The 26,218-nt window shown below is 35.9% G+C and overlaps 4 protein-coding genes across 7 annotated transcripts; all 4 read right to left on the bottom strand.

The window, feature by feature from the left end:
* Positions 1-8,580: 8,580 nt before the first annotated feature.
* On the bottom strand, positions 8,581-10,281 carry LOC122316007 (F-box/kelch-repeat protein At3g06240-like). The gene has a single exon (XM_043132410.1). The coding sequence runs from the start codon at positions 9,987-9,989 to the stop codon at positions 9,090-9,092; it is 900 nt and encodes a 299-aa protein (XP_042988344.1). The 5' UTR covers positions 9,990-10,281; the 3' UTR covers positions 8,581-9,089.
* A 1,119-nt stretch (positions 10,282-11,400) lies between these two features.
* On the bottom strand, positions 11,401-12,839 carry LOC122316009 (F-box/kelch-repeat protein At3g06240-like). The gene is made up of 2 exons (XM_043132415.1): positions 12,125-12,839; positions 11,401-12,043 (listed from the first exon to the last, which is right to left on the bottom strand). The coding sequence occupies exons 1-2, from the start codon at positions 12,648-12,650 to the stop codon at positions 11,916-11,918; spliced, it is 654 nt and encodes a 217-aa protein (XP_042988349.1). The 5' UTR covers positions 12,651-12,839; the 3' UTR covers positions 11,401-11,915.
* A 772-nt stretch (positions 12,840-13,611) lies between these two features.
* Positions 13,612-18,362, bottom strand: LOC122316008 (probable pectin methylesterase CGR2). Of its 4 annotated transcripts, none has more exons than XM_043132412.1 (7): positions 18,207-18,362; positions 17,048-17,195; positions 16,812-16,851; positions 16,532-16,573; positions 14,847-15,221; positions 14,498-14,553; positions 13,612-14,016 (listed from the first exon to the last, which is right to left on the bottom strand). In XM_043132412.1, exons 2-7 carry the CDS (start codon positions 17,159-17,161, stop codon positions 13,864-13,866), a joined length of 780 nt encoding a protein of 259 aa, XP_042988346.1. In that variant the 5' UTR covers positions 17,162-17,195; positions 18,207-18,362; the 3' UTR covers positions 13,612-13,863. The 4 variants fall into 4 exon arrangements, with proteins under 4 accessions (XP_042988346.1, XP_042988345.1, XP_042988348.1 ...); XM_043132411.1 differs by having other exon boundaries at positions 17,048-17,201; positions 18,207-18,361; XM_043132414.1 differs by lacking the exon at positions 18,207-18,362 and adding an exon at positions 17,987-18,185 and having other exon boundaries at positions 17,048-17,201.
* Positions 18,363-19,504: 1,142 nt separating this feature from the next.
* On the bottom strand, positions 19,505-25,456 carry LOC122317483 (GTP-binding protein At3g49725, chloroplastic). The gene is made up of 13 exons (XM_043134602.1): positions 24,898-25,456; positions 24,407-24,471; positions 24,237-24,299; positions 24,017-24,106; positions 23,789-23,901; positions 22,879-22,947; positions 22,244-22,388; positions 22,068-22,123; positions 21,893-21,943; positions 21,715-21,769; positions 21,586-21,642; positions 20,654-20,773; positions 19,505-20,355 (listed from the first exon to the last, which is right to left on the bottom strand). Exons 1-13 carry the CDS (start codon positions 25,301-25,303, stop codon positions 19,852-19,854), a joined length of 1,794 nt encoding a protein of 597 aa, XP_042990536.1. The 5' UTR covers positions 25,304-25,456; the 3' UTR covers positions 19,505-19,851.
* Positions 25,457-26,218: the final 762 nt, after the last annotated feature.

Genomic DNA, 26,218 nt, shown 5'->3' with positions numbered 1-26,218 from the left:
TTTTCTTAATTTATTTGTTTACTTATAAAAAAAACATATTTCGTAATATTTATTAATGGGTCAAAACGGGTTGACACGACACGACCCGTTATGTTAATGGGTTGTGTTAGAGTTTGAGATTTTGACACGATAAGCTTAACGGGTCGGGTTAGGATTGACCTATATGACCCGTTAACACGATTTGACACGACACGAACACGACCTGTTAACACGATTTGACACCCCTATTTTGAGCTTTATTTTATTTGAGTTTTGACACATACAAACGAATTTATGTATTAATATATTTATTAATACTGTTATTTTTATATTTAAAATTTAAATTGATATTATTTTAATTAAAATTTGACTTTTTAACTAATTGTTTTGGATGAATACGCGTATTAGTACTCATAATTGCTTATAATCATTTTTTTAGTGAGATTTTGGCTTTCTTTGAATTAAAAAAAAATACTATTGATTTATCTCTAATTATTATAATTTCATTAAGAATAATATGTGGAATGCTTTGCAAACCTAATTGTTTCATTGGATGTGAAGTCACAAAGCAGCAAGGAAGTGAAATCCTAGAGCAATGATGGAAGTGAAATCCATTCCTCGACAGCCAGGGTGTTAAAACTTTTAGACATGCTTATTTCTACCTTGTCGTTAATATCTAATTGCCGCTTTACAGAGTCATCAACCACTTGATTATATTTAAAAAATATTGCCTTTTGTCAACTTAGTCCATGGTTGTGTGCATTTTGTACAGTAGTTATGCGTAAAACATCACTAACGAAAGTTGCATTAATCTTCACCTTATAATCAGTTTTTGTTGTCGAGTGTGGTTTATAAAAGTTCGTAATACGATTTCTTGCCTTACCACCATGCGCACAACCAAGAGTTACATATATAACACTACCATCAACTTCCCTTCTAATTCTTTGGGTCGTTATGCCAAATTCAATTTATCTTCCATATTACTTATGATAGTCAATGAGTTATTGCTCAGTTTTGAAAAAATCTCAACCGTTGGCTCTTCAACTCCATCATCATTATTTCACGACATTGGCTCTGAAACCACATCATCGTCATCATTCTCAATAGTTGGCTCTAAATCCTTCATCATCATCATTATTTTCAAGAGTTAGCTCTAAACCCTCATTATCATCAGCATTTTCCGGTGTTGGTTCTAAAATTTCATGATCATCAATTACTTTTTCATCATTTCTCATATTTGGGATATCTATATAATTATTGTTTTTTTTTTAAATAGTGATTGCTTATTAGATGTGATTTTTTTCCCTCTCTCCATAAAAAAACATTCTTGATATATTAATGCACAACATGAAATCAAAAAAATTAACTAAGTTAGAATAGGCAATGTAAAAAAACAAACATCAAGAACAATATAGACATGTTTCAAACTACAAACAAACAATAAAGAGCATTGCTCCCTCCAAACAGAATTAATATTTTAATGCTCATTACTTATGTATAATTTTTTAATGCCCTAACAAATATATTTGACAAACTGGAGATTGCCAGCCAGATAAAAGTTTAATGTCAAACCATCTTTCAATACAAATCGATTCTGAGCTGCAAGCAAGCCATATAAATTCAATAGTAATTGGTTAGTAGAGTACCTATTGTGAAATTTTATCCGAAGGCTTTTTTTTTTATCAAATCTTAATACGGAAATACATAATCACATAGTAGATGAAGTACAATAATATTGAACAATTCTTATTATAAGTGTCGATGGTAGAGGATGCCAACAATGAAAAGTGAAGGAGAAGATTATCGACGATGGAAGGAGGTCATCTCGTCTGAGGAGTCGTCAATAGCAGAAGACCCAGATGCACGACATAGATAGGGAGAGGGAAACTTAAATTCGATTTCAGATTTTAAACTACTTTTTTATTTGGAAATAAAGGTGTTTGGGTCAAATAAGCATAAATGTTAGAGGTTACGTATGAAAGTTTAAAAAACAATCTTTACAAAAGTTCTCTTAAAATTTAATAATAAAAGAATAAAAAAGAAATAGAAACTCTCAAGCTTCGCATTCTTATCTATATTAAGTTCATATATAATATTTATATATAATCAAATCATAAGGATTCACCGACTAACCCGTCAAGTCGATTGATGTCGTGCCTATTATTTTATGTTGTGTTAATGTCCTAATCATAGGTGTTGCTAAATATTGTGAGCTTTATTCTTATTCTAATTTAATTTATTATATAGTTAAAGATTATTTATACATAGTTGACATGATATCTTATGATAATAAAAATAAAACGAATTTATATTTCAAAAATATTTAATAATTATAATTTCAAAATATAGAAAACAAGGAAAAGGCAACAATAATATAATAAAAATGAGGAGAGAGAAAGGGGGGGGGGATACAAATTGCAAGACTTCACTCCTTCCATATCTTATATAGTGATGCAAATTATAGATAATGTACAATAAAATTGAATTAATTTATAGTAGTTTAGGAATGCTAGATAAAAGATAAAGGCATGGCTTTTGGATTAAAAACAATAAACATTGGATTAAGTTGGATGATGCAAATGCTTTATTAACTAAGATCGTTGAGAGGAAATAAAAATTAATTTGAAAAATAAAAACTGAATAACATTACAAAAATGATTTTAAATTGTTGGAAGAATACGAAAGATGAATATATATATATATATATTTCGTTAAAAACTAGACTATTTTTATGTGCTATTTAATACGGCTCGATTAAACTTTCACGAGAATAAAACAAGAATTTTGTTATGTATAGTCATTTTTATGTATTTTTTAAACATTTCACTAATATAATTTGTCAAAATAATTATTTTATATTAAAAAAATAATACAACTAATCACATTAATAGATTACTTAATAACTACGTCACTTTCACATAACTAGATAATCAAGAAGAGGTGGATCGAAACAAACTGGAAAATAGAAAAAAAAAATGCCCTTTTTTGTTCATTACTTTTTCTAATGTATTTCTTGGCTCATTTTGTAACATCTATAGACATCTCATCTCAGAAGAAACGATGAACAAAACATTACGTCTAAAAGCAATCCAGCCTATAATTGTTGTCTTTCCATGAGTAGGAATTGCTTGTCTATTGTCTAGAACTAAACATCAGGAATATCATTAACATCCAGTCTGCCAAATAAAGCCAAAAGTCGTGTAATTAAGGACGAACGAGAAAGAAATACAGAGCCACCCAGCCTGAAAATACAATGAACCCAAGAACATTCGTTACAATGTAAATCCCAATTACATTGTAATTCAGAAACAAACAGATTCTGCAATATAGTGCATGATCACAACATCCTGTTTCAACAGACATCCCAATTGTACAAAGTCACAAAAGAGCATTGGAACAAACCATTTTAGGTCGCGCAGGATGCACTGCAAAAACTCCTATCTTCCAAAGATGTCATCTTTGATATTTAGAAGCGTCACTGTTCTGCATTTCATTGATGAGTAGCAAAAGAACTGAAAAAAAGATGAAAAAAAAGGATCAAGTCAAACACAGATAAGGTGAAAGTAGAGACTCAACAAACACAGTTGCGTAAGAAACACGCAAGTCACAGTCACTGAAGTCCTCAGCATATTCAAGAATCTCTCCATCAGGATTACTTCTCATCAGATCAATTCCATATTTCATTGCCACAAGCTGACCACCTCTGGAAAGGCAAAGCGGGTTTAGATCTTTTCCCGCCAATTCTGTACGAAAAAAACCAACTCTATGCATTGGTGCCTGTTGGGAATGGACCGAACAAACAAAAGGTTAAGTTGAAGTAAATAATAGCGGAAGCAACAATAATAAACAACAATCACACAAAGAACACCAAGATTTAAGTGGTTCAGCTCAATGTGAGCCTACGTCCACTGTAGGGGTCGGTTTCAATGATTTCACTATGAACAAAAGATGGGAGTACAAGAGTATTGATCACAAAATCCTTAATCCTAAAGCCCCAATATACTCAATAGACTCTTAGGATTGTATACAAAGGGATTCTCAAAACTCTCTCTTTCTTGGCTGCTGAACACCCATCAAAATGAAGAGAAAATGATATATTTATAGGACAAGGCGCTAGTCAGAACATTCGCTCGAGCGGACATCGAACGAAGTGTCGAGCGCACGTTAGGGTTACATTCTCGCTCGAGCGGACAATCGAGCGAAGGTCGAGCGGAACTCTCTGGAAGATTTCGCTCGAGCGGATAGTCGAGCGGAGGTCGAGCGGAACTCTTTGGATGAGTTCGCTCGAGTGGACTGTCGAGCGGAACCTTAGCTTGAGCCACGGTCAAGCCACAGTCAAGCCAAGCCCCAAAAAACACATTTTCAGCAGCAAATCAAGCCAAACTCAATAAATCTCCACCTTGGCTTGAATTCCGTCAAACCTAAACAAAAAAAAAAAAAACTATTAACCAAGAAACCGAATCCCTCCACCAAATCCCCTAAGGGATTCACATACCCCAAACACCAATCAAGTCCAAGCAAAGTTTGAACTTGTATACTGGAACTGGCTTTGTCATCATATCTGCTGGATTCTCAGTAGTAGCAATCTTCTGAATTTCTAGCACGCCCTCTGTAACAACTTCCCGAAGGAAATGATACCTGACATCAATATGCTTCGTCCTCTCATGATACATTTGATTTTTGGTCAAATGTATTGCACTTTGGCTGTCACAAAACACTGAGATTGCATCCTGCTATAATCCCAAATCACTGATCAAACCTTTCAACCAAATGACCTCCTTAACAGCCTCAGCTGCTGCCATATACTCTGCTTCTGTAGTTGATAAAGCAACAGTAGATTGTAGTGTTGCTTTCCAACTAATAGCAGAGCCACACAAAGTGAAAACATACCCTGTTAATGATATTCTCTTATCCAAGTCCCCAGCATAATCAGAATCAACATAACCAACCACCCTTGAATGGTAGTCAGTTTCTCTATCAAATATTAAACCAAGGTTCGAAGTACCTTTCAGATACCTGAGTATCCATTTCACAGCCTGCCAATGAGCTCTACCTGGGTTAGCCATGTACCTGCTAACAACACTCACTGCCTGTGAAATATCTGGACGAGTACAAACCATTGCATACATAATACTGCCAACTGCACTGGAATAAGGAACACTACCCATGAAGCGTTCCTCCTCACCTGTATGAGGAGATAGGGATGCTAAAAGTTTAAAATGTGTAGCAAGTGGTGTACTTACTGGTTTGGAATCAGACATTCCAAACCTCCGAAGAACTTTCTCAATGTACTTTCCCTGGGACAAATACAACTTTCCAGCTTTCCTATCTCTGTGGATCTCCATCCCCAAAATCTTATTTGCAGCACCTAAGTCTTTCATTTCAAACTCATTTCTAAGTTGGGTTTTCAACAAACTAATGTCAGATATGCTTTTAGCAGCAATAAGCATATCATCAACATAAAGTAGCAAATAGATGAAAGACCCATTAGATAACTGCCTATAATAAACGCAAAAATCATGGCTACTCCTCACATAACCATGATCTATCATAAAAGAGTCAAAGCGTTTATACCATTGCCTCGGAGACTGTTTTAAACCATACAATGACTTCTTCAATCTGCACACATGATCTTCTTTGCCTTGAACAATGAACCCCTCCGGCTGATGCATGTAAATGGTCTCCTCCAGGTCACCATGCAGGAACGCTGTTTTAACATCAAGTTGCTGAAGCTCTAAGTCATGTGCTGCCACTATGGCAAGCAACACCCTGATCGAACTGTGTTTTACAACTGGAGAGAAAACTTTGTTGAAGTCGATGCCTTCTCTCTGACTATAGCCTTTTGCAACCAAGCGTGCCTTGTACCTTGCATCTGCAACATCTTGGATTCCCTCTTTCCTTTTGAAAACCCATTTACAACCAACAGTCTTCGTCTTCTTAGGCAACTTAACCAAATCCCAAGTTTGGTTCTTATGAAGAGACTCAATCTCCTCAGTCATTGCTGCGCACCATTGTGCACACTCCTTACTTTTGACAGCTTCTGAATAACTGGAAGGCTCTTGACCATCTATGTCCTCTGCTGTAATAAGTGCATACATCACCATATTTGCATGAGCATATCTTTGAGGTGGCCTGATCTGCCTCCTTTGTCTACCAGTAGCAATACTGTAATCTTGCTCACACTGTGCGCCATCATCAAAATCAGGATCATGCTCATCTGAAGTGACATGATCTTGGGTGTCGTCTGGCATCCCCTTTGAAGCCTCAACCTGTGACTCCACCTTCTTGCCATTACTCTGCTCTTCACCTGTAGACATAGTAAACTCCTTCCTCGGATTAAGAATGGATTGTTCATCAAATACTACATCCCTACTAATTACAAACTTAGGTGATTTGGGATCAGTACACCATAACCTGAATCCTTTCACCCCACTAGCATATCCAATGAATATGCCCTTCTTTGCCCTTGGCTCAAGTTTTCCATCATTAACATGGAAATATGCAGGACAGCCAAAAACTTTTAAATTTGAATAATCAGAGGGAGTACCTGATCATACCTCATTTGGAGTTTTTAAACCAATAGCTGTGGCTGGAGAGCGGTTAACCAAATAGCAAGCTGTGTTGACTGCTTCAGCCCAAAAATCTTTAGACAAGCCGGCGTTTGAAAGCATACTACGGGCTCTCTCCAAGAGAGTCCTATTCATCCGCTCAGCTACTCCATTTTGTTGTGGAGTATGTCTCACTGTGCGGTGCCTCACTATGCCTTCATTTTTGCAGAATTCATCAAAATCACCTCCGCAAAATTCCATACCATTGTCGGTTCGGAGTTGCTTAACCTTCTTGCCTGTCTGATTTTCAATCAAAACCTTCCATTGTTTAAAGTTAGCACATCGCTCTTATGTTTCAGAAAATAAGTCCAAACCTTCCGTGAGTAATCATCAATAAAGGTAAACAAATACTGAATTCCACCTTTCGATGGAACTGAAGATGGACCCCAAAGATCAGAATGAATATAGTCCACAGTACTTTTAGTTCTGTGAACTCCTGTAGTAAACTGAACCCTGCACTGTTTTCCAAACACACAATGTTCACAGAATTCAAGTTTTCCTATCTTCTGATTGCACAACAAATCCTGCTTACTCAGGATAGACATCCCCTTTTCACTCATGTGACCCAAACGCATGTGCCATAGACGGGTGTTGTCTGAGTCTGGATTATCTGAAACAGACACTGCAGCCGTACATGTCAATGTACTGCCCTGAAGGAAATAAATACCATCTGTCATATCTCCTCTCATTACAATCATGGAGCCCTTACTGACTTTAATAGCTCCACCTTCACCGGTGTACCGGAAACCTAAAGAATCAAGAGTGCCCAAGGAAATAAGATTTTTCTTCAAATCTGGGATGTGTCGAACATTAGACAATGTCCTGACAATCCCATCAAACATCTTAATCCTAACTGAACCAATCCCAACAATTTTACACGCCATATCATTTCCCATCAAAACGGAGCCACCATTGACTGACTCATAGGTAGTGAACCAGTCCCTCTTGGGACACATATGAAAAGTACAAGCTGAGTCCATGACCCACTTGTCACCATAGCGACTATTTGAGCCACTAATTGCTAGAACAATATCTACGCCGTTAGACTTTTCATCAGCAACGCTAACAGCATTAGAGGAACTAGTGTCTTCCTCTCTATTTTTCAATTTAGAACACTCATTTTTGTAATGACCAAATTTATGACAGTAATGACATTTAACATTTTTCTTGTTAAATTTTGACTGTGAACTGCCCCTGGATTTACTCATGTTCTTCTCTGAACTTCTCTCATGTGATCTACCCCTGCTAGATGAACCCTTAACAAACAAACCACTGGCTTGACTATCCGTGCCTTGTACACCCAATTTTGTTCTCAACTCTTTAGAGTTCAAAGCAGATTTTACATCTACCAAAGAGATGGTGTCTCTACCATACAACATCGAGTTTACAAAATTTTCAAATGATACCGGCAACGAACACAACACAATTAACGCTTGATCCTCATCATCAAGCTTAATATCGATATTCCTCAAATCCATGATAATCTTATTAAATTCATTTAAGTGTTCAGAGATAGGAGTACCTTCCTTCATTTTGAGCGTGTATAACCGTTGCTTCAAATACAAACGGTTGGTGAGCGACTTTTTCATATACAAGCTCTCAAGTTTGGACCAAAGACCGAAAGCGGTCTCCTCATCGGCAACCTCCCTCAAAACTCCATCCGATAGTGACAACAAAATGACATTATGTGCATTCTCATCTTCTTCTCTTGATGGTGCAGGAGAATCCTCGGATACCTTCCCTTCCAAAACTTTCGACAAGCCTTGTTGTCATAATAAAGCATTCATCTTGATGCGCCATAAGCTAAAACTGTTTTGACCGTCGAATTTCTCCACTTCAAACTTTGCCATAGTCATTCCTCAAGATTTTGCAAAGAGCTTGACGCTCTGATACCAGTTTGTTGGGAATGGACCAAACAAACAAAAGGCTAAGTTGAAGTAAATAATAGCGGAAGCAACAATAATAAACAACAATTACACAAAGAACACCAAGATTTAAGTGGTTCAGCTCAATGTGAGCCTACGTCCACTGCAGGGATCGGTTTCAATGATTTCACTATGAACAAAAGATGGGAGTACAAGAGTATTGATCACAAAATCCTTAATCCTAAAGCTCCAATACACTCAATAGATTCTTAGGATTGTATACAAAAGGATTCTCAAAACTCTCTTTCTTGGCTGCTAAACACCCATCAAAATGAAGAGAAAATGATGTACTTATAGGACAAGGCGCTAGTCAAAACATTCGCTCGAGCGGACGTCGAGCGAAGTGTTGAGCGCACGTTAGGGTTACATTCTCGTTCGAGCGGACAGTCGAGCGAAGGTCGAGCGGAACTCTCTGAAAGATTTCGCTCGAGCGGACAGTCGAGCGGAGGTCGAGCGGAACTCTCTGAATGAGTTCGCTCGAGCGGACTGTCAAGCGGAAGTCGAGCAGAACCTTAGCTCGAGCCACGGTCGAGCCACAGTCAAGCCAAACCCCAAAAAACACATTTTCAACAGAAAATCAAGCCAAACTCAACAGTGCCCACGATTCTATGACTCCATATTCCATCATTCCCCGTATCTCCATATGGGTATCCATAGAAACAATAAAACACAGGCGCTCTCCAAGAGTGCTCAAAGTATCGATGGATACATACCCGTGGGGTCCCCAATCCGAGAAGGGCATCGGCATTTCGTGGAATTTCTCCTCGGCTAAATCAAACCCACCTATTTTCTGACCAGTAAGTGGCTCGCGGCACGCATGAAGATGCCAATGCAGAGACGCATTGCAAAGGATCCCTACTGAATCTTCCGCCAGACCTGTATCGTCGAGGCCTCGAAGAATCCTCTTCCATGAATTTCTTTTGAAAGAGAAAACCTTGGCTTCACTTTCCCGGAAAGGATGCATCCGGAAATTGGCCACGAGAAGCTTGTAGTCATCAGTGGATGGATCATATCCAAAGCCATGCCTGTACTTGCGCGTACGGAGTGTAATACCAGGATCGGGCAGTTTCCTATAATTTCCCGTTGAAGGATTCCAAATATAGAAATCCCTATGGCTATATAGAGCCACATAAACCAGACCATTGGAAGACCCAATGATGCTAACATAACGACCCCGTTTCTGGAAAGGGACGGCGAGTACACTGGGAGTGGAACTATCCTCAAATGGCTCCTCACAGTCTAGGGATCGAATTTCAGAACTGGATGATATGAGAAGTCTTTGTGATCGCTCAGATGTTCGCATGAACTGCGATTTAGCGAATCGGGGATCCGAGATCAGGGAGCGCCAACGTTTAGATACACACCTGAATCGTACCAAAGATTTGACCGGCAACCGCAAGAGGATTTCTACGACGACGTTTTCGGGTAGATGTGGTGGAAAGTCTCGATGATATAATCGTTTATACTTCGTAGACATCGCTCTTATATCAAGTTTCGGGTGACCCAACAATGCTTTGGCAACGGTGACGCAAATGGTAACCTGAAAGTAGGTGCAGATCACACTTGCCGTGGTGGTGTGACTATCTTCTAGCTATTGAAGATATAGAGAGAAGAGTATAGTGCGCAGTACTCATTGTACAGGGATTCCTGCACAGGAGACTGTGAAAAGGATGTGGTGAGATGATAGAATGATACAGGGGGAAGCGTTTTGTCAGTTCAGAGAAGTGACCAACTGTACATCTGAGTACTGAGTAAGATTGCATTTCAGTGATCTTCCCTCTTTGAAACTTCCGACACAAGTTTCTTGGTCAAACCGAAAATTGATGAATCTGAGCACATCAATCCAAGCAACAATAAGCTGTATTTTATTTTATTTTATTTTTTAATCACAAACTGTATTTTATTGAGAGTGAGATTCTATGAAGAAAATTTCTACAGAGAATTTTTATAGTTAATTTTTACTGATCACTTAAAAAAATTTATTTTAATTTATTTTATCATTTTTAAAAATTATTTAGATATTTAAAAAAAATAAAATTATATATTTATTTAAAAATATTTACTTAATTATTAAGTAAACAAAAAAAAAATTTCTGTGGATAGAAATCATCTATGTATCATTGTATCTAGTGTTTTCCTAAAGATATATGTTATTTAATGTGTAATAAAAATTCTATAAACAGTTTTTTTTACATATTTTTTTATACATTTTATTGATATAATTAGTTGTATATTAAAAAAAATAATATAGTCAAACATATTAGTAAAGTGTACAGAGTTGTATATTAAAAAAAATAATATAGTCAAACATATTAGTAAAGTGTACAGAAAGTAAGCAAAAGTGACAGCATGTAATATTATTCTTTTTTAATAATATTAAAATATTTTATAAATAATAATAAAATAATTTTTGAATAATAGTGAAATAATATAAATTAAGATATTTTATTAAATTTTAAAAAATGAAAAAATTTTGAATAAAAATATTATAAAGTTAAAATTTTATTTAATTTAAAAATGTGTTAAATTTGTAAAAATTGTGATTATTAAATAATAATTAAATAAAAAATTAAATTTTCAAATTTTAAAATATTTTGTATTTTGATAATATTTGAGAAGGAAAGTAAATATTTTGAAAGTTTTTAGTCAAATCTAATTCACCGTACATATGTTTTTTATTTGAAGAATAGTACTTTTTAAATTTTAAAATAAAAATTATATTGTATTTTTCTTTAATATTTTCTTTTTCTTTATCCAAACACCAATAAAATATCTTAATTCGCACTATTTTATTACTGTTCGATTTCATCCTCTCTCATTCTAAAAACATCCCTTAAGAACCTTCGCAATGGTTTCATTATCCCAAACATTATTGAAGGTAAGTTGACTGGATGGGTAACAGCGGAACATTTATTATGGAGACAAGAGGTCAACATGGGAAGCAATACATGTGCAAATTGGAGAATACAGTGTAAACAAGAACATACTCTCCAACATAAATCCCCAACCATGACTCGTAAAAGAGATGAGATTTCAAAACTCCAAAGCAAACAAAGGTGAAAGCAAACTCTCAACAAAGACAGCCGATGGTTCATGCCAATTTGGGCTTTGCTCAATGCAAAACACACAACTTTCAACAATCTTCCCTTCAGGATTAGCCCTAATCAACACGTTTCCATCATCATTTGTTGCCACAAGCTGATTACCTCTCGCCATGCAAAGTGGTTGAGGACTATAATCTCCGTCAATTCTAAACATACGCGCCCATGATTTCTGCACTCCGTATTCCATCATCCCCCATAGCTCTTCATCGGCATCCCAAAGAAGGATTAAACATAGACGTCCTCCAAGATTGACCAAACAAGTATAAGCGATGTCATAGTAGTCCTCATTATCCTCTTCTTCAAGCATTGGGGGGCATGGGCACCTGACGGAATTTCTCCTCAGCTAAATCAAACGCAAGGATTGCCAGATTGGGCCCCGGACGGAACACTCCACCTAGCCAATGGACAGCCCCACCACAAAGCGCCCCTGCTGACCTGAAACTGGTAAATACATTATCGGGTTTTTTTATACTTTTCCATAAGTCATTCTTTAGGGATAGAATCTTGCCTACATATCCGGGACAGGGACGCGGCGGAAGGAAAGCGATCACTATAACCTTATAGTCATCGATGGATGAATCATATCCAAAGCCATACATGTATTCGTTGTCAGGATGGGGAGAAATCCCAGGGTCAGGCAATTTCCGGTGCTCTCCGGTCGATGGATTCCAAATATAGAAATCCTTATGGTCGTAGTGAGACGCAAAAACCAGACCGTCACAAGAACCTAGCAAGTTAAGACGAAGATCCGGTTGCTTAAATGGGACGAAGAGTTCTCTAAGAGCGGAGCCGTCCCCAAATGGTGCATCGACTTCTAGGGATCCAAGTCCGAAAGGGGTTGGAAAAAGCAGTCGTTGGATGTGGTCAGCTGCTCGCTTGAACTGCGATTTAGCCAATCGGGGATCCGAAATTAGTGAGAGCCATCGTTTAGACACGCACCTGAATCGTACCAGAGATTTGACCGGTAATCGCAAGAGGATTTCTACGACGACTTCTTCAGGTAGAAACTTCCTAGACATCGCTTCTTCTTTCATAAAATCAAATGCTTTCGCCCGCAGAGATCACAATTTCGTCTCGGTGTTGCACTATTTCGTAGTGACGAAGTCCACTCTCATCTTCATGCTCTTTGGTGCTACTCGGCCCCCGTTTGACCGAGGATTCACTCTTATTTTTCCCGTTCTTTCTTTTCTTTTTCTTTTTTCACTTTTCAAATTTGCTTTTTAGGAAACAAAATAATGTAACTTATTTATATTCGATCAAATATAAAGATTCGAAAAAAAAAATAATAATACAATTGAGGAATTAAGGTTCGGTTTGGCCTATAAAATTTTCATCCCATTATTACAATTTTTTCAAATTTATATATAAAATATAATAAATAATTTAATTTTTTATTAACTTTTTTAAATCTCAAAAAAATAAAATATAATATTTTAATATTTCATCTGAAAACTCAAAATTCTTATTTCAAAATTTTCACTTGAAAATTCAAAATTTGTATTTCAAAATTTTCACTTACCAAACCAGATCTAGCCGTCCAGTTTGTTCTCCGGAGACTTATCCCTTTGAAATTCCCTACTTTGTCAAAATTGTCACCACGAGCTGAATATATATTAGCTTAGGGTAAAAGACCACAAACGAAGCTCATGAGTTTTTGAAGTCAGAACTTTGTTGCTTTTACGTGGCTGTGTTGATAGGTACTATTTTCTTCAAGCTAAGTTTGGGAAATTAAAAAGATAGATGATTTTGAAGTTCTTAGCTGTGAACCAAATGGTTAAAATTCTTCTTTTTCTCATAATAATTTGCTTAGTTTTCTCGTCAAGCAAACGGGGCGTTTAGTTTTGAAATTTCCATTTACTACCTTTGAATTGATGGGCCAAGTAAAATCATATTGAATTGCATTTTGGATATGAACATCTCCCCTAATCATTAATTTGTAGCTATTTTTGCAGGAGAACTTCCCAAAAATGGTGAACAAAACAGAAGCATTACATATAAAAGCAAAATTCAGGCTATATTTCTTTTAATAAAATGAATGGAGGTTGATTGTATAACGTTTAGAACAAAACATCAGGTAATAAATATCATTTTAACATCTATGGTACCAAAGCTAATCACCCCACAGAGTACGTTTTATATGAGAGATCGACAGATCTTTGCTTTATGCTTTTCATGCATTGCTTTTGCATGAGAGAATCGCCCCCCCAAAACTATGATGAATAAAATGTTGTTATAAATATTAAAATATCAATGGTATGAGTTGAGATGGAAAACTTGGCAGCCTGGCTTGTACGAATTCTTGGATGCAGCCTGCTCAAACTTCTTAATGGCAGCTTCATTTTCTTCTAAGCTGGTTTGGACAAAGAAACGTGCCCACCAAGACGCGCTTCTCATTTTTGCCTTCACAGTTAAAGTATGAACAACAGCCAAAATGAGGATTGATGAGAGAACGAGAAAAATGCTACAGAAACATGTACTATACCACCACAAGATAAAGTATTAAGTATAAATTGAGCAATTGTCAATAACATATTACACCAAAATAAAGTTAAATATAGCGACTTTGAGGAAAGTGTGTCTTGACCCTTCCATTTTGATCGGTACTAATGAACCAAAAGATTTTAGCCATGACAGAAGTCAGATCAATGACTGCCTAGTTGTTAAAGGTTTTAATATTGTAGAAGTGCGTGCCAACGATTGTTGAATCACAAAAGAAATTTGTTTGGAGGCATTGAGTTTAACAATTTCTTTTCTTTTTTTTTTCCCCCATTAAAAAGTGCCCCATCAAAGACATCAACAAGAACATGATTGGGAAGAGTAGTTCAATCAAACCAACCCAGGAGCTGAGAAATGCCATACAAGAAATAGGAGTAACACTTACCGGCCGTCCAAATTTGGATAATTCAGCAACTTTAGCTCTCTGCCGACCAGGGTAACCTAAACATAATATTGGAAAGCAAAGATAACTCAGAGATATCATTACTAACATGAAGGTAGCGTGTGCATGAATTAGAGGGGGAGCGAAACATAGAGATTGTCACAGCTAAGCATCTCTTTATATGTTTATTGAGATGCCTGAGAGGCTGTTGATGAATCCACCAAAACGGATATGGCTAGAGTGTAATTACTTCAGAACAATTACAAGTCATAATGTAAAATAACATGTGAGTTTAATATTGAATTTGTTGCAATGGTAAGGAAAAATAAGGAAAAGGAAAAAATAAAAGTACCTGTAAAAATAACTAGACCATCAGCAGACACCCTTGCAAATTCTGGAAGGGTCTTGTTCAGGTATTTCGGAGACAAGTAATCCAAAGCGTCTGATACAACAACAAGGGAAAAAGATTTTGCTCTGTAAGGTAGCGGGAACTTGATATCAGCCACGCGCACATGGCCTTTTCGCACTAGATTCTTGCAAATTCCATCAGCATCCTCTATGTCATATGGTTCGACACCCCATGCCTCAGTTTCATCTTCTTTTAACAATTTAGAGACCACTGAACAAGTATCAGGGCCTACATGCAAAATTTTGTGCATGCTGTCACCATATGCTTTCTTTAGCATAGGTATTGCTCTCTGAACTTCTTGCGTGCATGTAAAGTCACCTGCAAGATTAAATGAATTTCCAACTTGTATTCATACATATGGTTGAGGGCATATTTTCTACCTTATAAAAAAAAAAATGGTTGAGGGCTTATTGCTGATGGTGATTTCTTTGCACTAACTTAAAACTTGTTTTTGGCCAATAGGAATTGAACTTTAATCAGCTAAAAAATTTTAACTGACTGATTTCAATCTGATACAGATCGAAACACATCTGAGACATTCAGAACTTTTCTACAATTAAATGCTGCAAGATACATAATAGGCAGAAAAACATGACCAACTCCAGATAGGATCGTGGTGTAAAGCAGATCATATTATCTAAAGTAGCATGAGTAAGGATTTTTGACTAAATGATTTCCCTTTTATCTCAGATTATACATCCTAATATAAATGATTGTATCCAATGATATTTTTTACGAGTTTTGGAGAAAATAACATATAAAGAGAATCTTGGATCTTGATAGGCAACAAACTCAAGAATTGGATGTACTTAAATGAAATCTAGCACCCACTAAGCCAATTGAGACAAATTCTCTTAACAAAAAGAAAATATTGCTAGGTTAAGCTTACCAAAATCTCATGTTTAAAAGGCTGATGTTTCTAGAAAAAGCAACACTTAGTGAATATTTTTCACCATGAAGGCCACCCATTTTTGTCAATACATACTTTCCTTTTGTAAGTATAGACCCTTGATATAAGTATGTACTGGTTGGTATAGGTTTAGGGCAGGTTTGGGGCATAGGATGAGACACAAAATTCTCATCTAATCTCATTTTATCTCATCTCATCTTATTCCCAAACATAATTTAAACACAAAATTTCCAAACTAATCATTACAACTTTTTCAAACTTTCAAATAAAAAATAGAAATCAATTCCAGTTTTTTCAAATTACCAAACAAAAATAATATCATAAAACTATATTCTTACAATATTTTAACTTTATGATATTTTTTGTTCAACTTTTTCTCTCATTTCCCAAAACCCAAAAAATACTCAACTCAAACTATCTCACTACTATTCACAAACTATCTTACTATTCACAAAATTCTCATTTCATCTCACTTCCAAACCTGCCTGTGTGCCTCTAGTTTACCCAAAAGAAAATCAACTTGAACTCAGCCGTAAGGAATATAGCTCCTTAAAAAAAATTACTTTTGGTTCTCAGTATTTCAGACGTTTAAGGAACAGATCTAGTTCCTAAATTCCAAGAACCACATGACAAGATATATTCATATGTTCAGTTACAAGGTAATAATAGGCATTCTTTTTTTTTTTTTTTTAATGGAGAGCAGGCCAAATAAATTTACCTTCAACCTTACTAAATGATTCTCTATCTCGTCCAAATAAACCTGTATCATTAAAATTAAAAGTTAATCAAAGCAATAATTCAAGAACAAGAAAATGAGGAAAAAAAAGGTTTTTGTTTAAAAAGCAAGTACCCCAAGAACCAATCAACTAAATTCATGCTACACCATGGCTAAATTTGACAGCAGCAAGCGAAATATGGCATGGCTAGCCTGCTGAGGCTAAAATTTAAAAATCACTTTACGTAATGAGTAGAGTGGTTTAGGCAGTCCAAATACAAACCTGAGCCCCGAGAAGCGAAGCCAATGAGAAGGAATGCTCCCTGTGAATTCCAACCAAGAGAAAAGAAGAAACTATTAGGTTATCAACTAATGGCTTGTGCTAGCTTTTTACCATTTTAATACGGGCATGAAATTGAAAAACACAGTTAGTAACCAACAAGCATGATCCTCTAACTGAATAAAACCAAAATTATAGAATCAAAAAAAAGATAAGCGATGTGTACATATGAACATTACCAGAAGGACGAGGCCCACAGATAATAAGGGAGAAGATTTTGACTTTGAATTTAAGGCTCCCACAAATGGAATGCTTCCACCACGCCGTGTGGAGCTTATTTGCCTCCTGGACATGACTACTTTTCTATAAAGCAAAAGGTCCACAAAACTGTACCTTGTTTGGAAAAGAAAACACGGGGAAAGTTAGCTTTTACAAGTCGATAAGCCTTGTAAAAATTGTAAACCTTAAGCAGTGTTTGGTAGAGACGATTTTCATAGCCATTATATTCACAGAAGTTTGTATCACACAGCCACTACCCCCTTACGATTCTTATTCAAAGCATATTGCAAAATTGACCATAATAAGGTCATTAAAATCACAAATTCTCTATGCATTGAAATATAAAAACTATACAGAAACATTGTCCAAGTGTATTAACATTCATTCAATGAATCTCTCTATTACAAAATTACGTAAATCAACACTACAAACTAATATAAACTAAAAATATTGCATAAACTGGACATGTTTATGGAAATCAAGTGTTACTTCTATTTGGAACCCATAAGAACACCAAGCTTATCTAAACAATCACCCAAAACATCAGAACTCTACATTTAAAGGCCCGTGTTTACGTTAAGAAAATGAGAAGTGATATGCATCAGCCACTATTTACTTTCACACCACACACTTATAGCTTTTTCTTAGGGTGTAGAGGTATTTTCATAGGATATATGAGTATTGTATACCCATAAAATGAGTGTTACTGTATACCCAGCTCGCAACTTCAGAAAGAGACAAGATTGAAAAATTCAATTCCTTTTCCTCCCCACCCTTTATCCAAGCAAACGTAAACAGAAGAAGCATAGAAAGAGATGAGAAAAGGATCTTCCATAATCAAACTTAGCTGCATGACAGTTAGTAGAATCAAATAGAACTGAACTGGAAGCTGAGCCCACCAGATTCAATGACACCAAATCGAAAAGGAAAACGAGACGGATAACAAAAGAAACCAAAGGGAAGACGGTGCATTCAGATCCATTTAAAATCGTTGGGCTCCGTGAACCAGTTGATACATTTTCATAAGCGGACTGATAATATGAGATATAACAAAAGCGAAGACGAATACAGAAAACCCAGTTCGGTTAGCTGAAGAGGAATTCGAGTTGGGATTTTTACCTCAGAAAAGGAAATGAGCGCACCGCATTGAGATTTGGATCTTAGATCTGATGTCTCTGCGCTTTCTGGTTTTTAGCTTGCGATGCAGAGAGAGAGAGAGAGACAGACAGAGAGCGGTGTGTAATTTTATAATGTCGGAGTGCGTGTCTCTGTCTATTGGTGGGCATAACGCGCGCGGTAGCACGCGGTAATCACAAACCAATCAATATAATAAAAATTACTTTATTCCACGGTGTGTCGGCCAGTTTGTATTTTTTATTTTTATTTTTATTCGTATATATTATTTTTGAGAATTCTTAGAATAAATTCCGAGAAATGATATTAAAAATTGTGATTGTGTAAATATTATACAGTCTTTTTAAAAAAAATAAATTAATATAAAATTTATATGAAAAAAATTAATCTTTTAGTCATAAGTTTTATTTTTTTAAAAATATTATAAGACGTTTATATACCTTATAATTATATATAACATTACTCATATTTTTTATTTTGCCAATTTGCCGTTATCCTCTACTTCTATGTTTTCGTGCTCTCACTTTCCATAATGATCTTTTCATAGACCGCCCATTTGAGGATGACCTCCTCCTTTTCAAAATTACTATTTTTTATGTTGGATTATTATTATTATTCAATAATTTTAATTTTTTGAAAAAATTAAATTATATCATTTATTAATATAAATTAATATTTTAGTGAAATTGTTTTGTTTTTTTCTCTGCTTTTGGTAATGAATCGGCAGCGGCAGTACAGGCTGTACGTACAGCACCGTATAATTCCTTTTTTTTTTTTTGTCCGAAACTTCGTATTGGAGCATCTGACAGTCGGATCACGGACATCCTCCGAATCCAAGGCTTTGTGGGCCTCTCCTCCCTGCTGGCCCTACCTCACCTTTATTCCTTCGAAGCGCTCATTCACGAATCACGGCTCAAACAGTTTGCTATGCCAGCAGGTCTACACAGAGTGAACTATGTTTTAATTTTTATTAAAAATTATATAAAAAAAAAAAACTGCATAGAAGTTTAAAGTACATGCATCGTCTTTGGATACTGACAATTCTAAAAAAAATTCATACTTTTATTTTCGTAAAAATTTTTATTTAATCATTAATTAATTATAATTCTAATATAAAAATCAATATAATTTTTATATAATAAAATACAAAAATCAATTCAATTTTTACGAACTCCAAAATAAAAATAATATTCAAACATGTCTATAATATTAAATATTATTAAATACACACCATACGTTTCTCTCGTAATTATGCAATTGTAGAAAAATATAGAACAGTAAAATTGTAGGAAAATGCGTCTAATAATGATTTATTGCTGATTGAATTGTCCAGAAATAAATAAATTACTGTGCTTTTGTACATAATGGGTGTATACAAAATCGAAACATGTACAGGTTTACTCCACACATTTCAAACTCTCGAGGCTTGTTCAGCATAAAGCCAGACAACATAGAAGACAATCACAAATTGAGAAAACCAGCGAATAAGCTCATGTGCACATTTTCTTCTCCTAACCCAAGCCAGTTCCTTCAAAACCATAACTGACAGGGAGGTGAATTGGGTGAATTTAGCTAGAGCTACCAAATACATGTCCCGATGAAACATGCCCCATATTCCTGCTATTGCATGCTACTGTTCAACAGCTATGCCGGCATCCTCTGCACGAGGGGGCCTCCACTTCCGATGAAAGATACCCTTTTCCACTCCTTGTTCAGCCTTCATCTTCTCATCCTGGATCCTTAGCTTCTCATCGATAAGTTCCAGTAACTCTTGCAAGCCAACTCCCGTGATGGCAGATGTTCTGATATGCGCACCAGGCAGACCTTGAGAACTCAAATCCTTATCCATTATACAATCCTTAGAGGGCTCATTTGTTTTTACATCCCCAGCCCTTCCAGAAAGAATTTCTTCGCCTGGGGTCTCTTCATGAAGCCAGTCATCTGAGTGATCACTTGGTTCATCATCCAGGGTGCCTGCGCGATTCTCAGGTGATTGTTCGGACATATTATCATCATCATAATCAACAATTTGTTCTGCCATTGATAGATCAGATGCCACATCATCTTTATCTCCTGAGATACTGCTGCTGTCACCACCTTCACCATCATCCACGCCCTCTTCTTGATAATCAATCTGAGCAATTCTCAAAATTCAGAAGCAACATGATTTGATAATCAATTTTTTCTTTAGAAAATTACACTTCACTCCCTCAACTACACTGTTTTTGCAATATGACCACGAAACTATTAAGTTGTCACTTTGTCCCTCAATTTGAAGCATAAGCTCGTTAAGATAATGGCCACAAATTGAGGAACAAAGTGAGTTTTGATAGTTTGGTGGTCAAATTGCAAATAGAGTAATGCTTCTTCTTTTCTCTTTATGCTTGTCACTTGAAGCCAGCAGAAAAGGCGAGAAGTCCAAATAGTAATACCTTATTCCAAACTTCAATCATATTCTGAAGCTTCTCCTCTGATACTCCTAACTGCTGAAGAACTTTCAACACTGTTGACCGGTGCTCATCAAGATTAGGGGCAGTGCAATCCAATACATGCTGCAAGGATGAACTTCTATCAGATGAGTCATCATATGATTCATATAGAATATACTTGAATGATTTGTTCCAAGTTAACCATGAAAAATCCGGAAACAAATTTAGTTTGGTTATTGACTGTGACTATTGCAGGACTAAGAAAAAAGGAGTGAAAGAAATATAACTTATTAAGGGCAGGTTTGGAAAGTGGGATGAGATTGAGACACAAAATTATCATCTCATTATTACAACCTTTTCAAATTCTCACACAAAATATAATAAATAATTCAACTTTTTTAAATCTCAATTCAACATTTTCAAATCCCAAAACAATAATAATATTAAAAAATAATATTTTAAACTTTCATATAAAACTAAAAACTCTCATCTCACTATCCAAACCTACCCTAAGGGATGCAAGCAGAACTCAAGACCTGCTCTTTCATCAAAAATATCAAAGTTACATTCATTCCAGAGGATGGTATACCCTCACATGACAGCATGTATCTACAAAATCATCTGGATTCCCGTTCTTTCTTTAAGCGAACATTTATATGTACCATGCTCTTATCGCTTGGACAACCTATATGAGGGGTTACTGGTTAATTGACTCATACAAGGAGAATAACATATATTGTTATAATTCTATAGGAATTATCTGATAAGGAGAATGCATCGTATCCTCATAAAATCTATAAAGAAAATTGACTATACATATAAATGTTTCAGCACTTCTTTTCCTATCTCGTCAACCTTAATTTTAGTAAAGCAAGGAGAGCTAAGGACTATAAATCAGAAAGGTTAAATTCCAATCTCCAGCAATTAAACCGTACCACAAGCAGGTCAGCTTCCACCACCTCTTCTAAAGTTGCATGAAATGCATCCACCAACTACAAAAATAGGTTGAATTAGTAACAGAAAGTAGCAATAATCAAAAGCAGTTGAACATGCTTTTCAGTTACCTGAACAGGCAAATCTGATATAAATCCAACCGTGTCACTAAAAAGCACCTTCCTCCTAAACTTACACTTGATCAAATCAGTGGAATAATAACACTAACAAGGTGAATAATAAAACTTATTCTCAAAATTCAATGCACTACAGAGAGCAGAACATATAACTCGCTACTGAACGTATTACCCTGAAGGAAGAATAACACTTCTTAACCTAGGATCAACTGTTGCAAACAAGCTGCCAAAAAACAAAGTTCTCATCACCAGTCAGAAAAAGGAGAAGTAGACATCAAAAATCAACAGCGTAAACACAACATGAAACATAAGTTTCAATAAGATATTTCACACGATGGTTAAAATACCGAGCATCACTATAAAGATCACTGTCTGAGAGTGCACCAACCAATGTGGATTTTCCCTGTTATAAAAAAAAATACAAAAAACATGTTAAATAAAAGAAGACGCGTAAAAGTAACATGTTTAGATTACATGCATAACAGCTATGGGGAGGAAGTGTAACTAAATTAAGACCACCTACAGCATTTGTGTACCCAATAACTGCAACAGTCGCTAACCCTTGCCCATATAAGCCTCCATGCCTCTTGCGAGCAGCACGTTGCAAAGCTCGTGTACGACGAACCTCTTCAATTTGTGCTAATAGACTATTTCTCCGTTCAAGAATTCTGGAATCATAGTTTCATTCAGTAAACACATTATCAATGCATGTCAATATAATCAGTAAACCACGGATAGAGACTCACTGACACTATTTGAAATGCTGTGGCAGGATGAAATTTAATTTTGAAGGGAAGGTCTGCCTAATCAAATTCCTACAAATACTGGATGACATGCCCAAGGAAGATATCACTGGCATAAAACTTCCACATAGTAGAATGTTGAAACAAATTAAATGGTACACTTTTGAGGTCTTTTCCTTAGACAAGCCTATGACCCGCATGAGGATACATGCACATATGTTTTGACCACACTATGAGTTGAATTTTTCAGTTTCAAGCTGAATCCTTCACAGCTCCCAATAATGTCCATATTTATTGTTACATCAACTTTCATCAGGCACAAAGATGAAGCCAATGGTCACATGGGAAAAACAGGCACAATCTACAGCATGTAGGATGCGGTATATAGTTGAGGCATTAGCATCATGGAGCGAACCTTCGTCTTTGAAGCTGAAGTTCTGTTTCTCCTGCACCACTAATAAAGCCACGTCCCCCACTTCCTCTCCTGCAATGTTACCCCCATCAGCAAAAAAGTGGTTCTTGCGATTCAAAGATAAACCTATACAAACACATAGAAATGTGCGTACACGGAACACGGGCGTCTACAAGGTAAGAAGTTCAGGTATGGTTACCTATATTCTTTTAAGAAGTCAGATAATTTATATTAATGATCAGAACTAAAGAAATAAAGGCATTATTGAGGTAGGCAGGGAGTATACTTCAAAATCAAATACATTTCAAATCGAGGAACCTGTGTAGCACTTTGAAATTCAAAAGGAAAAAATTAGCAGGAAGCAAAAGAAAGAGGTTCTAGAACACCCCTCCTGAATGTTACAATCTAAATCTATAAATTCAAAGGCAAAGGGAGAAAACTGATGGAGGAAATTAAAAGGTTCTATGTAAACAGGGCACGAAGCTACCTAAATCATGTCAAATAAAATTAAAAGTAAAAACAAAGGGGAGAAACTTAAAATCTGAGTTAATGAAAATAAAGCTTTTAATGAAGTGCATCATTCAATCATTTGATGCAACTTCAGGGGATAACGAACAACATGACTCTTAAGAACTATAACTAGAATCAACCAGAATTTCCATCTGGATCACTTAATCTAAGACTAATTTCCTCAGCTCCGTAGCAGCTAAACCAAACAGGTTCAACAGCTTATTCTCAAAAACCCAACATCAATTTGAAGCAACTTTCTTTTTTCTCCAAAAAATAGTTCACTGGCACACCATTAAGTAGATACGGTGTGTGTAATATGTACTTAGTTGCTTGTCACCAAAATTTACTCCAATTATAAATATCCATCACTATTCTGCTAAAAAAAAATTGGTAATGTGCTAACCCGCGGGCACTAACAACTTCAGCTTCTCCAGTTGCTCCAAAAGTAAAGCGTCCATCTAGGCCACGTATGCGAACAAGTCTTGTCTTCTTGTATGTTAGCGCTGCTAATTCAGCCTATAAAGAACAAAATAACCAAAAAAAGGTTCACCAAAGCAGTTATTCTCACTCAATAACTTGAAGCATAAGAAAAATATTAAGATTTTCTCAAGTAAAAAGCTAACAACTATACCTGTAACTTTGCCTCCTTTGTAAAAGCATGAGCATTAAATATCTCTATTATAAGACCCACACGATCCAGTACAGGTTTGTCCCATGCTCGCTGCGTTCATAATGGGAACATGAAAGAAAAGAAGAAACGAGATACCTTCCTTATAGAATATAAGCAGGGGATTAAAGCTCTACTTTATTTTCACTTATAGACGAAGAGAAACTGAATAGGCAGAACTTGCCTCCAAATTCCGTTGCTGAACCCCAGAGAGTATCGTATTTACAAAAATGGCATCCACTTCACCCTGTTACACATGTAAGGTTACTGAATCTCTGCAGTTGAATGCCGAGAATTCCATGAATAAAAACCGGTAATCAAACAATGAAGGGAAAATTGAAAAAAGTCTCTTGCCTTTGATTCAGCACCATATAGACCGCATTTGATAGTCTCAACTGTCCCTGGCCCAAAATATGTGTCTGAACCAAAAAAGAAATGATGATTAAAAGCTTAGTGTTAAGTGAGTACAAATTATAGACCCAGCAACGGTATGATTTGTGTCTTTTTCACACAAAGTTGTATAAAATCCAACAAAGAAAGATAAGCATCCACCTCACGCTAGTTCTGACATAAATCCATTTAAATCCAAAACAAAATCTCCAAAGAAAAAAAAATAATGTGAACAGTTGCCGTACTTTCGAGCTCAGGCAGAATTTTCTATCGAACAAAGAAAATGATAATAATCACTTGCTAAATCCAAAAGGTCAATGTTTCTCGACCAGTACGATATCAAAATGTAATTTTCAGTGGCAGTATGTTACACACTCCCATTCTAATAATTAATTAAAAGCCCTTCCTAAAATTTGAAGAGTAAAACCCCTTTGAGATGAAGGTTAAATAGAGACCTGCGCGAGCCATATGAGCTTTGGCAGCTGGGTTTTGAACAACAACATGTGGGGGCAATGCCTTTTCGAAGAAATCAGTGTCGAAGTATCCATCTCGCTGTTCTTCGAGAGAGTTAGCAAGGCATAGAGCTTCGTTGAGGTTAGCCTGCAATAAGGTATCGGGGCGAAGGCGGGGCTGGACAACAAAGAGCTTGGGAGGGGTTAAGGTATCCCTGTCGTTTGCTTCATCCTTGTTCTGCTTCGAGGAGTACGGGTAACGCGAGGTGAGAATGCGGAATGAAGGGGAAGAGAGAGCTTGAGGAGTAGAAGGAAATGGTGGTTGTGGTGGGTTTGAACAGAGTGATGAAGTTAGGGTTTGCGTGAGAAACCTGAGGGGGTGTCGTCCGAGAGAAATGGTTCTGATCATCTCAGAATTTGAGAGTCAGATTCACAACTGCGACTGTGACTCAACGAACAGAGGTGGGGTATTGGTCAGGGTTCTAAGATCTTACTTTTGACAAAATAAAACTCAAAACACCAAAAGGAGAGGAAATTAACGTCACATTTGTAAGGGTACTACATGATCAGCAGAGTTGTATATATAAATAATATATACACACACATATATATATATACTAGTAAAGCAGCACGTGCGATGCACGTATGCCCAGTCAATATTTTTCTTAAGCGTAACAATTTAAAAATTTTCAATTTAGCCATAAATAGACAGAATTTTATATATATTTTAACAATTTTCTTCCTCTTCATAATAAACATTATATACATTGTTTGCAAAATATTCATTGCTATAATACAGCACTCTAATAAACATAACTACAACTATACAAGAGTATCCTGTCTTTTTTAGACAATGTGTCATCAAAATTGTTAAAATATTAGTGATTGGACCCCTGTCGATATAAACTTTCTAAATATTTAAATATAATTAAAATATCTTTTAACTTTAAGTTCTTTATCTAATGATATTATTTAATCGTTACAATTTTTAAAACTTTTAAAATAAAACATAAAAAAATGGAATTTATTCCATAATTTATAATTTTTAACATAACAGTATTGAGAGTGATGAATAAAAGAAGCCGGACATGATTAAAGCCACTTTTTAGACAATGTGTCATCAAAATTGTTAAAATATCAGTGATTGGACCCCTGTCGATATAAACTTTCTATCCACCTTAGTATATTAAATTCAATATTTTTGTCTGTAAGACAAGCAATTAAAGGGCTCGACCACCAACACACCATGTGATTTACGCGCATTATCGGCCCCATTCAGCACCTAAAAGCTGGCCCACCAAGTCCACAAAGATAAGCCCCCTCT

The sequence above is a fragment of the Carya illinoinensis genome, chromosome 7 (genome assembly GCF_018687715.1).
Source record: "Carya illinoinensis cultivar Pawnee chromosome 7, C.illinoinensisPawnee_v1, whole genome shotgun sequence".
NCBI lineage: Eukaryota > Viridiplantae > Streptophyta > Magnoliopsida > Fagales > Juglandaceae > Carya > Carya illinoinensis.
This window is presented reverse-complemented; position numbering and strand designations above follow the sequence as displayed.